Source organism: Saccopteryx bilineata, chromosome 2 (genome assembly GCF_036850765.1).
Source record: "Saccopteryx bilineata isolate mSacBil1 chromosome 2, mSacBil1_pri_phased_curated, whole genome shotgun sequence".
In the NCBI taxonomy this organism is placed as follows: Eukaryota; Metazoa; Chordata; class Mammalia; order Chiroptera; family Emballonuridae; genus Saccopteryx; species Saccopteryx bilineata.
The window spans coordinates 258,485,975-258,502,807 of NC_089491.1; the positions used below are offsets into that span (position 1 = coordinate 258,485,975).

Sequence of the window (16,833 nt, forward strand, 5' to 3'; positions counted from 1 at the left end):
TATATTATACCAAGAATATGAAATGTATTTATTTATTTATTGACTTTAGAGAAGATGGGAGAGAGAGACAGAAATATCTATCTGTTTGTGTATGTGCCCTGACCAGGGAATACCAAGAATATTAAGAAGAAATGAGTCCAGCCTGACTGGTGGTGATGTAGTGGATGGAGCATTGACCTGGGGTGCTGAGGGCCCAGGTTTGAAACTCCCAAGTTGCTGGCTTGAGTGCGGGCTTGTCCAGCTTGAGTGCCGACTCGTTGGCTTTAGTGTGGGATCAACAACATGATCCCAACGTTGCTGGCTTGAGCCCAAGGTTGCTGGTTTTAACAGGGGGTCACTGGCTCGACTTGAGCCCATAGGTCAAGGCACATATGAGAAGCAATCAGTGAACAACTAAAGAGATGCAACTACAAGTTGATGCTTGTCATCTCTCTATTTCTCTCATTCTTAGCAAAAAAAAAGTACAGATCAGTGCATGTGGGAAATTAAAAACATTTTTTTAACTGATTTTAGAGAGTGAGAAACATCAATTTGTTGTTCCACTTTCCACTTATTTATGCATTCATTGGTTGATTCTTGTATATGTCCTGTCTGGGGATTAAACTCACAACCATGGCATAGCAGGGTGATGCTTTAAGCAACTGAGCTAACCAATCAGGGATGGAAATATTTTCTTAATGAAAAAAGACAGTGTACAAAAATGAACATACAAAGAAACATTATCAACATACTACAGAAGGTCCTCAACTTATGATGGTTTGACTTAGGATTTTTCAATTTTATGATCGTGTGAAAATGATAAGGATTCAGTGGAAACCATACTTCTAGTTTTGAATGTTGATCTTTTCCTGGGCAAGTGGTATGCAGTATTATACTCTCTGGTAGTGCTGGGCAGTAGCAGCAAGCCACAGAAGTGATATTGAGGGTAAACAATTGATATTCTGCAGTATATTCATTGTGTCACATGAGTTTGCCTAGCTGTTGGCTAATACAAGTGTTCTGAGCACATCTGAGGTAGGCTAGGCTAAGCTATGATTTTTGGTAGGTTAGGTGTATTAAATGCATTTGGACTTAACATATTTTCAACTTATGATGGGTTTATCAAGATTGTAACCCTATCGTAAGTTGAGGAGCATCTGTATTTCATACCATAGAGTTTTTAAAGATGCTACAAATTTGTTGACTCTGGGTATTTTTTTTTTTTTTTTTTAGAGAAAGAGAGAGAGACAGAGGAACAGATTGAGACAGACAGGCAGGAAGGTTGGGAAATGAGAAGCATCAGTTCTTAGTTGTGGCACCTTAGTTGTTCATTGATTGCTTTCTCATATGTGCCTTGATGGGAGCCTCCAGCCAAGCCAGTGACCCCTTGCTCAAGCCAGCAACCATGGGCTTTAAGCCAGTGACTTTTGGGCTCAAGCTAGTGACCCTGTGCTCAAGCTGGTGAGCCTGCGCTCAAGCCAGCAACTTTGGGGTTTCGAACCTGGGCCCTCTGCGTCCCAGTTTGATGCTCTATCCACTGTGCCACTGCCTGGTCAGTCTAACTCTGGGTATTTAAAAAGATAATTTACAACATGTACTTTACATTATCCCTCAAAAAATATTTTCAGGGTCGGACTAACCAAATGTATCATTTCAGTGGATTTTTATTGTATCTGTCTGTGTGTGTATTATCTCTACTCGCATGTGTACTCCATAAATCTAAGAGTCATGCCTCCCTTTCTGTGTAGTACCTTCATGAAAATGGTATTATACATCGGGATTTAAAACCAGAGAATGTTCTACTTTCATCTCAAAGAGAGGACTGTCTTATAAAGGTGAGAAATTTATGTTCTAAATGTGGCCATTCCATTAGATTTCTTTTCAGAAACTTTTAAAATTCATCAGGTAAAAAAAGAGGAGCATAAAAAGGTTGAGAATTTGATCTTGCCATTTTTAGCAATTATTTTTATAGATCAGGCAGTATTGCTTCAGTCTACATCTTAATGAGCATTTGAGGCACTGCACTGTGTAACAAACCATTTTTGTGTTCAGAGGGAGGATGGGTGTCTAAATGGATGAGTGAACTACATCCCGTCTTCTCCTTCCCTCATATGAGGCAATCTCTTATTGATTAAGAATTTATAATATATAAGTAAGCAACTAAAATCATGACATCCAGGCTCCTCAGAATCTCTGAAGTTGGCACCCAGGAATAAGGAGTTTTTTTTTCAAGCTCCTCAGTCCAGTGTGCAGCCAAGGCTGAGAAACTGGAGTTTAAGAAGAACCATGCACAACTAATAAGAAGCCTGGAGTGTCTTTGATAAGGGTTGGAAACCTTTTGTAAGATTACAGAGAACACAGATAAGTTGGAAAAAAGCCTGGGCCTTGAGGTTCCTTGGCTCAGGAATTTTAATTTAACAAAATTAAATAACTTGCAAAGTTCAGGGTTGCCTTAAATTAGATATGCATTGGTAGATTCCAGATTAACAGACATGAACTGTAATATAGAAACTGATCTAACTGGATGACTTTTGGAACTGGCAGACTGTATTACTCTTTTTATTTTATGCTCATTAAAAATGATTCCTTTCTGTCTTTCATTTTAGATTACTGATTTTGGGCAGTCCAAGATTTTGGGGGAGACCTCTCTCATGAAAACCTTATGTGGTACCCCTACTTACTTGGCTCCTGAGGTTCTTAATTCCCTTGGGACTGCTGGCTATAACCGTGCTGTGGACTGCTGGAGTTTAGGAGTTATTCTTTTTATTTGGTAAGGAAAGTTTTCATTCCTTCAGAGTCTAGTTGGAGTTAATTAGGTGAAATTAGAAACATGTCCAAGTAGAGGGCATGTGTTTAATTGAGGTCACTTTTTTGACCATTGATTTATAAAAAAATCTGATTTTTCATTATGCTGAAAATAAAAATCTATATATCTAAATGCCACTGAGAATGCCTCTTGATTTATTTTCCTTTCTCTCTCTACCACTATTAAGCCTTAGTGGGTATCCACCTTTCTCTGAGCATAAGACTCAAGTGTCCCTGAAGGATCAGATCACCAGTGGAAAATACAACTTCATTCCCGAAGTCTGGGCAGAGGTCTCAGAGAAGGGTATGGATACGAAAGGGTTAAGAATTGATGGTTTGCTGAAATGTGTGTGTGTTGTGGTGGGGAGAGTTTCTTTTGAAGTTCAGTGGTATTTTCCTCCTGTCAATTCTGTTCTTATTTCCTGTTGTTTTGCATCAGTTGAGAGCCAAAGGAAGGTATTAACAGCACGGGTTCCAGAGCCAGGCAGACGCAAGTACTGAGTCTGCAACTCTTAGCTATGCGATTTTAGGCAACTTGTTTAAACTTTCTGAGTCCTCATTTTCTTTATTTGTAAAGGGGAACACACTACACCCCTACCTTAAAGGGTTTTTATAAGGGTTAAATGTAACATAACACAAGTGCCTGGAACCTATTTAAGTGTCCAAAACAATAAGTAACTTTAGTTACAAGATTTCCTTTGAGTAAATATACATGTAGGAGCTACATGTAGTTACTTTGTATTTAAGAATTTAAATGTGTAACTTTGTAATTCTCAAAGTTTAAAACTAAAGTGAAGCACAAATAATGTAACAGTTGATTGTGGTAAATGTTCCTGTATAAGGAATAATATTGTTGCCATATACAAGCCAGCCTCCACTTGTTGCAGGCTGTCAAAGTTTCTGCTCAGCCTGCTGTTCCATGAGCCTCTTGCTGCCTGAGGAACTCTCACCATCAGTCTCTGGGTCTCAGGGAGACTTGGTTCTGCATCCTAAGTGTCTTAGAACTAGGTGGAAATAAGTTCAGTTTTAATTAGTTTGACCTTGTATCCATCTGGCAATGAGAGAAGAAACAGAGCTAAAAGGTTGTGAAGTCTGAGCAGGGAGAGGTGGTCAGTCATTCCTGGTGTTCTCAGGGCACTTTGATAAATACAGAATAGGAAGGATTAGGAGGGCCCTGCCCACCTTAACTGCTGGCTCCTTGATGACCTCAGCCTCTTATTTCTGGATGTTGGCCTGTGGTTCTGGAATACTTTAATTTTGCTGATTGAATGGATTTACCCTCCTCACTGTGATTTACCAAATTATTGTATTGCTTTAGCTTTGGACCTCGTCAAAAAGTTGTTGATAGTGGATCCAAAGGCACGTTTTACGACAGTTGAAGCTTTGAAACACCCGTGGCTTCAGGTGAGTATGGGGCAATGCCTTGTAGCATAAAATACACGGGCAGCTCTGAACTGTGTCTGAGAGATGAGGAATAGGATGGAAACACAATGTTTGCTTTTTGATCTGTTTAATGCAGCTGTTTTAGATTGAGCTTTAGGTGTGTGGGGTGGGTATATATAAGTATGGATGTGTCTTTGTGTGGTGTTTGGGGGCAACCTTTAAAAACCTGATTCCTGGCTCTTGGATGGACAAGCTCACTTTGTGGCCTGTCTTGGTTCTACTTGGCTTCCCTGGGTCTGCAATTTGGCTGTATTCCTTGGAGAGGTTGTTCTAACTCTGAACCTCTACCCCCAGCTGTGCTCCCCTCTTCCCTCAAACCTTCTACCCCAAACAGGTGGGATGGGCTGCATTCCAGCCATCTTCAACTTTAAATGAAGGAAGCAGGGGTAGGAGAGAGCATGCAGCCTCCCTGGGGGATTTAATTTTTCTTAAACACAAGTGGTTGGGTTTAAAGGGGTCCCACTAATAGCATGGAGAGTGAGCATGCTATTAGTGCAGACTGTCACTTGTGCCTTTGAAGTGTGTATTACCTCTGTGTCCCTGCTGGGAATTGTGGTTGCCATTTGATTATATCCTGACCGTATTCCAGCTGCCAGAGTTGGACGTTCTTTGTGGCTTTACTGAGATAATTTTCGGTTTAGGAATTAGCTACAGCATCAGGTCTTTTGTTAAGGGCAGTTCCATTCAGCACATTCATACCCCTTTCTATGAACTTTTTATTTGGTCTGTTTCCTGTGGGGATGAGGAACTTAACCAGGTAGGTACTTTAAGCTGGAGGCTCAAATACTCTAGATTATTGGGCCAGCAACTCCTTGAATTGTCTTGTTTAGCACTGTGCTTCTGGGCCTTTGGGAAGACTGTCCCTATTCTTTCTCTGCCAACCCTCCACACTTGACAGTTCGGCCCAGGTCAGCTCAGGTTGAGAACAACAAATCCTTAAAAGAGAATTTTAAAAAGTAGATATGTGTGTTTGGGATGTTGCCCTGGAAACAGTCCCCCCAGAAAAAATCTGTCAGATGATTTAGCACTTAATAGACCACACAGATTTGAAACAGCAGGACCCTGGAGAAAAAGAATTTGGAAACAAAGGGTGGCTTTGCATGTGGGGATTTAATTTTGACGAAAAAGGGAAACATGCCTCTTGGCTCTTTTATGTGCCCTAATAGGGAAACTCTTGGGGGCCAGATGTGGAAGTAGAGGAGCTATGTTAGTCTTGAAAAAATAATGGAGTTGCCTAGTTAGGCCTGGGAACAGGATTTGCATCTGCCCAAATTTATAAACAAGCATAAGCTATTTTTCTTACACTTTTTGTTTCAAAAGAAAACTGTTATTAACAGCCAAGGGAGAGGTGAAGTTCAGCCCAGCCACAGGGTTCTCACTTGAATACTCTTTTGTCTACATTTTGTTTTTGCAGCAAAAGGTGGAACAAACATTGAATGAAGACAAGAATGCAGATTGCCCACATAAATCATCCGCTAGTGATAGCTTAGGTCAGTGTTTTTCAACTGCTCATCTGCAGACTGGTGCTGGTCCCCCAGAAATTTCAGTTGGTCCATAGGCCCAATGATTATATACTCTATAATCTTCATACAACATTAGGGCAGTTAACTCTTCCATAGACTGGCACGACATTTCTGGTAGATAGGCATCGGTCCGTGGACCGGTGGTTGAAAAACACTGGCTTAGGTTTTATTTTGGGAAAATTCCATGTTCTTGAAAAAACCAAATGGTTTTGTGGGTCTGGCACTGGACTGGGTACTGGGAATGTGAATTCTGGTCTGTTTTGTCATTAGCAGAGTGTCCAGTTTTGGGAGCACCCCTTATATCCACTTTTGCTTCATGTTCACTTTCTGAAATAGAGGATTCCTTCCTGCTTGCCTTTGAGGCACATTACAGCTTAGTATTTTTGAATAAATTGTTGACATTTCAAAGAAAGGGTATTTACAGATACATATTGCTACATGTGGTATGTTAAGGTAAAGAGCTCTTTCTTCATATTATTGCTAATTGATGACTTGTTTTAAATACAGGCCAACAGAGACTTGTGGTCAGTTCTTTCAACAGCACTGAGGAGCTGCCACATGAGAAGTGGTTTTGTTTCTTTAGGCATTTATTCTTTTTTTTTCTTTAGAAAATTTAATGGGGTGACATTACTAAGAGCACATAGGTTTCAGATAAACATTTCTATAGCATTTGAACCACGATGCACTTGGCTTAGTGGGAGGAAAGGAAGGGAGGTTGGGTGGCAGAATACATGGGGCTTTGGAATCAGGCAGCTCTGGGTCTGTATTCTGCATGCACTACTCATGGTGGCTGAGCTGATCTTCTAGCTGGCTCCAAAGGCCACATCCTTAGTCATGGAGGTTTCACTTTTCTGAAGGTGGGGAGACGTGTCCCAGGTTACCTCTCTGGGCTGCCAGATGCAAATCCTTGAACCCTGCAGAAGTGAGCATCCAGGGAGGTGAGGTGGGAGTTCTCTGTGTATACTCCCAACCCTCACCCCACCCTTCCCCTTCCAGTAGCAAGAAATACCTTTAATGCTACGACCTGTTCACTTGTCTTCTTTTTTTTTTTTTCTTTTTTCATTTTTCCGAAGCTGGAAACAGGGAGAGACAGTCAGACAGACTCCCGCATGCGCCCGACCGGGATCCACCCGGCACGCCCACCATGGGGCGAAGCTCTGCCCACCAGGGGGCGATGCACTGCCCATCCTGGGCGTCGCCATGTTGCGACTAGAGCCACTCTAGCGCCTGAGGCAGAGGCCACAGAGCCATCCCCAGCTCCCGGGCCATCTTTGCTCCAATGGAGCCTTGGCTGCGGGAGGGGAAGAGAGAGACAGAGAGGAAAGCGCGGCGGAGGGGTGGAGAAGCAAATGGGCGCTTCTCCTGTATGCCCTGGCCGGGAATCGAACCCGGGTCCTCCGCACGCTAGGCCGACGCTCTACCGCTGAGCCAACCGGCCAGGGCTCACTTGTCTTCTTCTCTCTCTCTCTCTTTCTCTTTCTCTCTCTCTCTCTCTCTAATTTAGTGAGAGGAGGGAGAGGCAGAGACAGACTCCTGCATGTACCCTAACCAGGATCCATCCAGCAAGCCCTCTAGGGGGTGATGTTCTGCCCATCTGGGGCCCTTGCTCCGTAGCAACCAGAGCCATTTTTTAGTGCCTAAGGCAGAGGTGGTGGAGCCCTCCTCAGCAACTGGGGCGAACTCTCTCTAATCAAGCCATGGCTGCAGGAGGAGAGGAGAAGAGAGAGAAAGAAGCAAGAAGTGGAGGGGTGGAGAAGCAGATGGGCACTTTCTCTGTGTGCTCTCTGACTGGGAATTGAACCTGGGACATTTACTCGCCCAGCCAATGCTCTATCACTGAACTAATCAGCCAGGGCTGTCTTCCTTTTTCATTAGACCCAAGCTCTCAGGATATTGTGGCTAGAAGGCCTTCTGGTGACTTGTACAGCACTTGCTGGGTGAATTTTTCTAGGTTGCTGGGTTGGCTTGTTAGGATGGCCCCAATAACTGGCTTCATTGTGTACAGGGGGAGGGGTGGCTTCCTGATTGTCATTTCTGTCAAGATCTGGGATGCTGGACTGCTTAGGTCTGGTTCTCTCTGACCCACCAAGAGTTCTTAAGCATATGGTTTGATTCAGTCAGTGTTGACCTAGCCCTGATTGCTGATTGGACTGTTCAGGGAAGGCAGGTGGTCATTTCCTTTCTAGAACTTCAGCAAGGTCATTCCACTCGGTTGACAGACCAGCTGTTCTTGCCTAGTTTTCTGTTTTCAGGGGCTTCCTAGCCCTGTCTTTCTAGGCACTTCCCTCAAATACAGCCTACTTATGTTTTTCATTCTTTTTTTTTTAGATTAAATTTTTTTTATTTTTTTTATTTTAGAGATGGGTGAGAGAAAAAGGGGGAGAGGAGCAGGAAGCATCAACTCATAATAGTTGCCTCTCGTATATGCCTCAACTGGGCAAGCCTAGAGTTTTGAACTGGCGACCTTAGCATTCCAGGTTGACGCTTTATCCACTGCACCACCACAGGTCAGGCTGTTTTTCATTTCTTTTTAGGATGAAGACATGAAGAGAAAATTTCAAAATTTGCTTTTTGAAGAAGAAAATAAGTCAATGGCTCTATCCCAGTTCCCATCCCAGGTATTTCAGATGGTGGTTATTAAACATAGGCTAAGTTTGAAGAGCCAATGAGCAAGGATGATGAGTTTGAATAGACTCTTTCATAGCAATTGCTTACCTTTTTTTTTTTTAATGAATAATGTAGTAGGTATTTTATTTTAGCCTGATCTGCTCTAACACCCTTAGAGGATTAATAATGAAGAGTAAGCTTAATGCAGTAGAGAAGCTCAGCTAGGGATTGTCATTCAAGAAGTCTCCTGGAAGGCAAGATTAAAAAGACTTTAGAGGCTCAAATTTAAATTTGTTGAAAAATTTAAAATTTCAGTAAATGGTTGATTTTATATATATAATTTTTTTTTTTTTTTTGGAGAGAGAGACAGAAACAGGAAGGGAGAGAGATGACATGCATCAACTAATGCTTGCGGCACTTTAGTTCATTGATTGCTTCTCATATGTGCCTTGACGGGGGCTCCAGCTGAGCCAGTGATTCCCTTGCAAAAGCTGGAGACTTTAGGGTTTCAAACCTGGGTCCTCAGTGTCCTAGGTTGATGCTCTATCCACTGTGCCACCACCAGTTAGGCACATTGATGATTTATTGATTATAATTTTATTTCTCCAAAAGTTTTTGTAAGTTTAAGTTAACATCTGTTCATTCCTATCCTGCCTTCTTTTGGTGAATGACAGGCATCTTTCCACTGTCTCCTCACAATTTTAGAAATGAAAAACAAAGACACAAAAAAGACTATCTTCCTAAAAAAGAGCAAGACTTGAGGCTCCCAGTGAGAGGTATCATCATCTCTTTAAATTTCATAGTTTAGGAGAAGATGACCAAGGAAAAGCTGGTTATGCTGCTTATCGTCAGTATACGTTATTGAGTGATCAGAAGCCACAGAGAGAGAAATGTCAGTTTGATGAGCATGTCTGAGTCTGGGGGACATGGTAGGGATTCAGGTGTCAGGACAATCAGTAATTTTTTGTACTAGAAGTTTCACATGAAATACCCCACATTGACTGGGAGCACACTAGGAAACTTTAATAATCTTAAGAAGCCAGTGGTTTTCTTTGAACATTGTCTCTTTTCCTTTTTTTTAGCCTTCTACAAGTCGAAAGCGACTTCTTGAAGGGGAACCAGAGGATGCCGGCACCACAAAACGCTTGGCTGTATGTGCTGCTGTCTCATGAACACTGGTTGAATGTGAAAGAAATGTACCTTCTTGAACCCTGCTGCTGTTATATATATATATATTTTTAGAGTTTGTTTTAATTATTGGAATAGTCGCTTTTCATAGTCATCACTGCATAATTAAAAACCTGAGGGAACCTAGGTTCTGTGCTTCAGCTTGCTTATCAACTCTTCAGTTGCTTGCCTTTTTGTGTGTGTATTTGAAATCATATGCCTTTTTGTCTGGCACTCTATCTTGCCTGTCACTGGGCAGGATTCTCAGGGTATGTCCCTGGTCTCAGCCTGGGTGAGATGCATACAAATTTTGAAGGCTCCATAGAGAGTTGTAGTCAAAGGGTCACAGTGAGGTTGTGGTGGAGTTTGTAGAGACTGGCTAACTACCAGTGTCCTTTTGAGACAGTAGGTACCTTGGTGCATATACCATGGCCCTGCTTTAAATTCTCATCCTTACTCTCGTAAAGATACAGGCCCACAGTTATGCTCAGGGAAATAAGCCAAATATTATATAATTCCCATTATATGAGGTACATAGAATAGTCAAACTCAAAGAGGCAGAAAGTAGAATGGTGGTTGCCAGGAGCTGGGGGTGGGGAATTACTGTGTAATGGATATATAGAGTTTCTGTTTTGCAAGATGAAGAGTTTTGGAACTGGATGGTGGTGATGGCTGTACAGTAGTGTGAATGTGTTTAATCCCACTGAACTGTTTACTTAAAAAATGATTAAGATGTTAAATTTTGGCTCTGGCCAGGTTGCTCAGTTTGTTAAAGCGTCGTCCTAATATTCCAAAGTGGCAGGTTCGATCCCCTGTCAGGGCACATTCAAGAATAAACCAATGAGTGGAACAACAAATTGATGTTTCTCTCTTTCTAAAATTAATAAATAAAATTAAAATATTTTGAATGATCTTAAATTTTATGTGTATTTTATCACAGTAAAAAGTTGTATGTTTTTTTTTTAAAGAAGATACAGGACAATAGTCCCTGAAACCTTGAGGCCAGATAAGTTGTAAAATTCAGTATTTTCCTCATTTTAGGAAGGGGACATAGCACATCAACTGTATTACATGTAATATCCAGCAGAGTTTTGTAACCAAACGTGTGTGTGTGTGTATGTATTTAAATTCAGTGCAAGGAGACGAAGCAGAGACAGATTCCTGCATATGCCTCGACTGGGATCCACCCGGCAATCCACTAGGGGACGATACTCTGCCCATCTGGGGCATTGCTCCATTTCTCAGCAACCAAGCTCTTCTTAGCACCTTGGGTGAAGGCCATAGAGTCATTCTTAGCACTCGAGACCAACTGGCTCCAATAGAGCCATGGCTGCACAAGGGGAAAAGAGAGAGAAGTGAGAGGGGGAGGGGAAGAGAAGCAGATGGGTGCTTCTCCTGTGTGTCCTGACGGGAATTGAACCTAAGACATCCACACTCTGGGCCAACACTTTACCACTGAGCCAACCAGCCAGGCCCAAACAATATTTCTGCAACAGATAATCATGGTAAAAGGAATAGAGAAGACTAAGGCATATTGGTTCAGTCCCTTCTGTCAAATGAGTTATGGGTGACTCAGTTTTCAGAGATGTTTGCTAGAAATGAAGATAAGGCATGTGGATGTGTCTTGTTGAGCAAACAATAACCAAGGAGGTTCTGTAAAATCCCTCCCTTGGTTGGTCTTGTCTTCAAAGTGATTCTGGGGCTATATCATCTGTCCACTCTCATGTGATAGATAAGGATCTCTGAATGAAGGAATAAGGTCCAATGTCAAACAGCTAGCTAGTGGCAGAGCTGTGACCCAGCCCAGGTCTTTCAGACTCTAATGTTCCTCATCTCCTTAGTCTCATTTAACTAGGCTCAGAGATGTTGACTGACAAAACTCAAAAGATGCTGTCTAAATTTTGAATGCTAGTGTTAGGCTATGGATGGGTACAGCCCCATGATCTGGAATTTGGGACACCTTGGTTGCAAGGGACAGGAGGCCCATTCAAGTTCCTTTATGGAAAGAGGGATTTGTTTTCAAGGTTGCAGGTGCCTGGACCTGGGCATAATCAGGATCTCAGTTCTAATGGCAGGCTCCTCTTGTGTCTCTGGCCCACTCATTTTGTCATGCCTTAAATTGAGTGTCTTGGTTCAGATACTGTTGGTGAGCCAGCCAGAACACGGTCAGGGGCACACAGCTGTTGCCCCAGAAAATGGGGGTAGTGGTTGGCAGTTTGCATTAGAAAGGTCTGCAGACAGTCTGAGGCTTGGCTGGCCTGGTGCCTGGGGACTGATGGAGATTTAGGTGGTTTTCATATTTAAAGGAATGGGGCTGAGATAGACAAGTTAGATGGGGTTTAGCTCATTTGAATAATGTTAAGGCTATGGTTTTTGGGGGGCATTTTTCCCTCTGGAGCAGTTTGCCAGCTCCTGTTTCCAGAGCACTTTGTTTTAGCTCCCTCTGGTTATACCTACCATGATAGGCTGACTAATGACCCCCAAAGATGTTTGCATCATAATTGCCGGAATTTATGAATATATTCCTTTATATGGCAAAAGAAACTTTTCAGTTAGGGGTTTTGAGATGGGAAGATTGTCCTGTCTTATCTGGGTGGGCCCAATATCATTACAATGTTCTTTTTAAGAGGGACTCAAAAGTCAGAAGATACGAAGTTTTTTGAAAATGAAGAGGCCACAAGCCAAAGATTTCATTCAGGCTTCCACTATGGAAGCTGAAGGGGTCCCTAGAGGCTCTTTCCTTGGTACAGCTTTTCCCATTGGCTACCCAGCTGGAGGTGAGCACAGGACTTTGAAACTTGAGCAAATGGAGATGGAACAAATGGATGACAACATTAGTGGTAGAAGCAATATTGTGCTAATCAGGGCTGCATTTTCTGACTTGGGCTGTGGGCAAGTTACTTCAAAATGGGTGCAATACGAGTACCCACAGTGTTTATGAGGAGTCAGTGGTAGAAGGTCTGTTTGCTTAAGTGCTGGACACATTTGTGGTAAGGAGTCCATCAGTTTTGGCTTTCATCATTAGAGGGCAGAGGGCCATATAAGTAGTCATAGGGAGCCATAGAAAGTTCTTGAGCAGGGAAGTATCATCTGTTCAGCTGTTTGGAGGATACACAAGATGGATAGATAATTGAGATGCTTTTGACAAAGCAGACTTGAGACATTCCAGGCTTGGGGTGGGTGGTGGGAGCAGAGGTAGAGGGGAATTTCCCAGGGTCTTAACTGCTACTTCCTTATGAAGAACAAGCATGTTGCTCCATGATGGACCTGCTGTGTGCCTAGTGGATGGTGCAGTGGACAGTTCTTATTTGTGCCAGTCTGCACTTGATGCCTCATGCTAACTGCATCCCTCTTTTTTTGGGAAGGCATCCCTCCTCCCACATGTTCTCCCCCAAGTCCTTTAGGAGTGGTTGACCCCACCTGGTTCCTAGAGGGCCTCCATATAGCCAGGTCTGGCCAATTTTGTGATGGGCTCAGGCAAGGGCATGTGACCCAAATGAGTGCAGTGAAAGCCTGAAATGAGGTACCACCCCAGGACTTTTCAATATGTTCCCTTTTTTGTTCTACTTCAGGTTGACTTTTTTTTTTTTTTTTTAATCACTTGTATCTGGAAAAGACCAGATTAATAAATTCAACCATTTACAAACTCCTAGAGACCCTTGGAGACTTCTTTTTATTTTCTACTAGGGAAAACATTCTCTGCTCCTGTTTTTCTGCCAATTTCAGGGTTTTTAGAGAGGTTTGGGGCAAAGAATGGAAAGCAAAGATGTGGGAAGTTAACAGTCCTCCCAGCTCTAAGGTTGAGTGAACCCCTCCCAGCTAATTATACCACAGGGTTTGGGAGCAGAGCCCCTTTCATTAAACTTTTAGGAGTCTTGGGAGGATAGGGCCAGAGTTATACCAGTGAAACTTTGGGACATTGATGTGTGCCAGGGATTGTGCTCAGGGACATACATACACACATCATCTTCTGAAAGCTCATCTCATCTCTGGGAGGTATTACTGCCACTCTCCCCTCTGCAGATTTAGGAATCAAGGCTCTATATTGTGTCAAGTGACCTATTCAAGTTTCCTAGTTTGTAATAGGTGGAGGTGAGACTTGAATCAAGATTTCCTTTCTCAAGAGGCCTTGGTGTTTTAACGATTAAACAAACTACTTAAGAGGTCTTGTCACCGGATTACTATCATATTTGGTATATCTTTGGCTCGGTGTTGACACTTTACAGTAGCCTAGCGGGGGTGGGGGGGGAGGGAGACGACGGACGAACGGGACGGAATGGGGGACGGACAAGGGGGTCTATCATGCCCCGGGCGCCATTCGCAGAGGGGCGCCAAATGGTCTAAAAGACAAACAAGAAAAGAGTAGTAGAAGAGGAGGGGGGCGCCAGTTATGTTCGCTATGCCACTAACACTTTATCTGGATTATTTTACTGAGTCTTCCCAACATGCCTTAGTTGTCGAACCCTCTTAATTAAGGAGAAACAGAACCCCGATACCTAACCTTAATCACAAAAAGGTTAGTGGAGATGCGGGAGTCTGAGTCTCCCAGAGACATGGGCATTCACTGTGTCATTTAAGCTCGCGCACGTGCTTGCACACCTCCACGACGGGGGATCTCATCATTTAAGGAGTCTTAGAACTCCTTCGCCCGACACATCTTGGGGGTAATTCCCTCCTGGAACAGACCGTCGTCTCCAGACCCGTGTAGCGGGTGAAGTTGAAAGAGCAGCGCGGGGAAGGAGACAAGGAACCTAGCCTCGGGTCGTCCGCAGTGCGGCAGGCGGCTGCGCCGAACCCAGAACGGCGAGCTCTCCAGCCGGACCGGACGGGTGCAGAGGGGGTAAGCTCGACGCCGGGAACAGCGGCCGGCTCGGAGGGCGCGAGGCGGGGCAAACGGGGAGGGGGCGCGGCGAGTGCGCGCTTGCGCGGTCGTGGGGGACCCGCGGAGGCGCGCGGGGAGCGGGCTCGACGAGTGCGCGCGTGCGCGATTCGGCGGTGGTAAGGATTGCCGCGGTGGCGCGCGGCACGGCGGGAACATGGCGCGCGGAACCGGCGCGCGCGCCTAGCTGGCGGGACCGTTAGCTCGAGGCGAACGCTGCTCGGGCCCCGCGGGAATGGAGCAATCACCGCCACTGGCGCTCGAGCCAACCTCGGGGCCAACCCCGGCACGGAGCCGTAGGTGGCGGGAGCCCGAGTCGCCGCCGGCGCCGGTGAGTGCGTGAGGGGTGCGGGCCGGGAGACTTTCTTTGTGAAAACTCTGTTGGTGCGAGCCGAGCGGGCCGGGCCTCGGCGGCTGACGAGTGTCCGCGAGGCAGACCCCGCCCCGCCGTACAGGTTCGAGCCCCACCTGGCATCTCTGGCGGCGGGACCTGGTCTGTCGCCTATCCGCCTCAGTTTTCGCGGGAGTGTGTGCGCGCGCGCTGGGGTGGGGGTGGGGGTGGGGGTGGGAGGCGGTATACAGTCGGCGCCTAGTGCGCGCGGCACCTCCACCTTCCCTTAGTTCTTGTGGGGCGGCGGGCCTCTAACCCGGGGCCCAGCCCACGGGAGAGGTAGACAGCAGCCGCTGGGAGACAGGTGTCGGCGCAGTCGCGGGCGGCTCAGGTGCAGACAGTCCCAGGTCTCAGAGAGTGAGCTGTCCGTCCCAGGAAGGAAGCAAGTGTGTCGGTGGCTTAGTACAGCGTGATTTGGGAACGCTTTACATCCACCCCAGCTTTGTGGTGTGTTTGGGTTCTTGGTCAGGGTGAAGGATCCTGAGCGGAACGGACTTGGGAGGTGTGGCATCTTGCTGGATGGGATGGGATGGCCCTGAGCGTTGTGCTCTCAGGACAGCTGGGGAGCCCGGGTATAGGAGCACTCGATTAAAATACAGCCGTCACAACTCACCCCAGGCCCACGGAGTCTCCTAGGCAAAGGAGCAGACTTTGAATTTTTAACAAGCTCCCAAGTGTTATAATCAGGCAGATTTTCCCTTTAATTTTTATTTATTGATTTCACGGAGAGGGCAAGGGAAGGGAAGAGAGAGAGACAGGAACATTGTTCCTCTATGTGCCCTGACCGGGGATCGAACCGGCTCTAGACGATGCTCTAACCAAGTGATCAGGCAAATTTGACAAGCACTATCTTCCTGTGAGAGGGACCTGTTCGCTTTATAGCTTCATGGTGGCATCCTGGTATCAGGTGCAGTGCTCGGCACATGTAAATTGTCAGTGAGTATTTGTAGGAAGACTAAGTAACAGGGAGTTTCCAAAATAGTTCCTGAGACATTTTTGAGATTAATGACCGTCAGAGTACTATATAATGTGATTTTTTATTAGGTTTCAACATAATTTTTTTTTTTTTTTTTTTTGCATTTTTCTGAAGCTGGAAACAGGGAGAGACAGACAGACTCCCGCATGCGCCCGACCGGGATCCACCCGGCACGCCCACCATGGGGCGACGCTCTGCCCACCAGGGGGCGATGCTCTGCCCATCCTGGGCGTCGCCATGTTGCGACCATCCTGGGGGTCGCCATGTTGCGACCAGAGCCACTCTAGCGCCTGGGGCAGAGGCCACAGAGCCATCCCCAGCGCCCGGGCCATCTTTGTTCCAATGGAGCCTTGGCTGCGGGAGGGGAAGAGAGAGACAGAGAGGAAAGCGCGGCGGAGGGGTGGAGAAGCAAATGGGTGCTTCTCCTATGTGCCCTGGCCGGGAATCGAACCCGGGTCCTCCGCACGCTAGGCCGACGCTCTACCGCTGAGCCAACCGGCCAGGGCGGTTTCAACATAATTTTTATGACAGTTTATACTGCCTTGTTTTTAGTGTGTTGTAAGCAAAGAAGGGTATACATTGGTTAGTATAAACCATCAACTATGTAGACTCTAGTTAGGTTAAAACTAACTGAAAAAATAAAAAATATGCTTTTTTCTTTTCATCATTTGGGAACACTAGCTTTATGGAGTTTTGTTCCGTTGAGGCAGGTATTTACATTTTCATGAAAGCAAATCTGAATTACTGTTTATTCAGAAAAGTTGGAAATTTGCTTAAACCTCTGAGTATTTTGTCCTCTATATCTGATATTTTAAAATTGAAATTTATGTTTAGTTCAGAGTCAATGTGAAAATTGAGTTGTTTGATTGTAAGTTATTTGATATATCAGGGGCTGGATTTTGTCATGTTTTTTGAATTTCAGTAGTTGATTTCATTAGCTTTTTTTTTTTGTCGTTCACAACAAAATATGAATGTATAGAAGGTATAGGAAGACAGAACTTTAGGAGTTGAGATTGCATCTGAATAAGTATTGAAAGTTTAAGTGCTTTATTGTCTCAGTGCG

At 44.8% G+C, this 16,833-nt stretch overlaps 2 protein-coding genes across 12 annotated transcripts in view; both read left to right on the top strand.

Moving 5' to 3' along the window:
* CHEK2 (checkpoint kinase 2) overlaps window positions 1–10,397 on the top strand; it is a 40,763-nt gene extending 30,366 nt beyond the window's left edge. For all 10 annotated transcript variants that reach the window (XM_066260243.1, XM_066260248.1, XM_066260247.1 and 7 more), the window contains 6 exons: window positions 1,728–1,814; window positions 2,586–2,749; window positions 2,973–3,088; window positions 4,103–4,188; window positions 8,285–8,368; window positions 9,440–10,397. In XM_066260243.1, the coding sequence (XP_066116340.1) occupies window positions 1,728–1,814; window positions 2,586–2,749; window positions 2,973–3,088; window positions 4,103–4,188; window positions 8,285–8,368; window positions 9,440–9,529 (627 nt within the window). In that variant the 3' untranslated portion in view covers window positions 9,530–10,397. The remainder of the gene's footprint in view (window positions 1–1,727; window positions 1,815–2,585; window positions 2,750–2,972; window positions 3,089–4,102; window positions 4,189–8,284; window positions 8,369–9,439) is intronic.
* Window positions 10,398–14,570: 4,173 nt separating this feature from the next.
* Window positions 14,571–16,833, top strand: part of TTC28 (tetratricopeptide repeat domain 28) — a 698,236-nt gene continuing 695,973 nt past the window's right edge. For both annotated transcript variants that reach the window (XM_066260240.1, XM_066260241.1), the window contains exon 1: window positions 14,571–14,734. In XM_066260240.1, coding sequence (XP_066116337.1) covers window positions 14,639–14,734 — 96 coding nt within the window. In that variant the 5' untranslated portion in view covers window positions 14,571–14,638. The remainder of the gene's footprint in view (window positions 14,735–16,833) is intronic.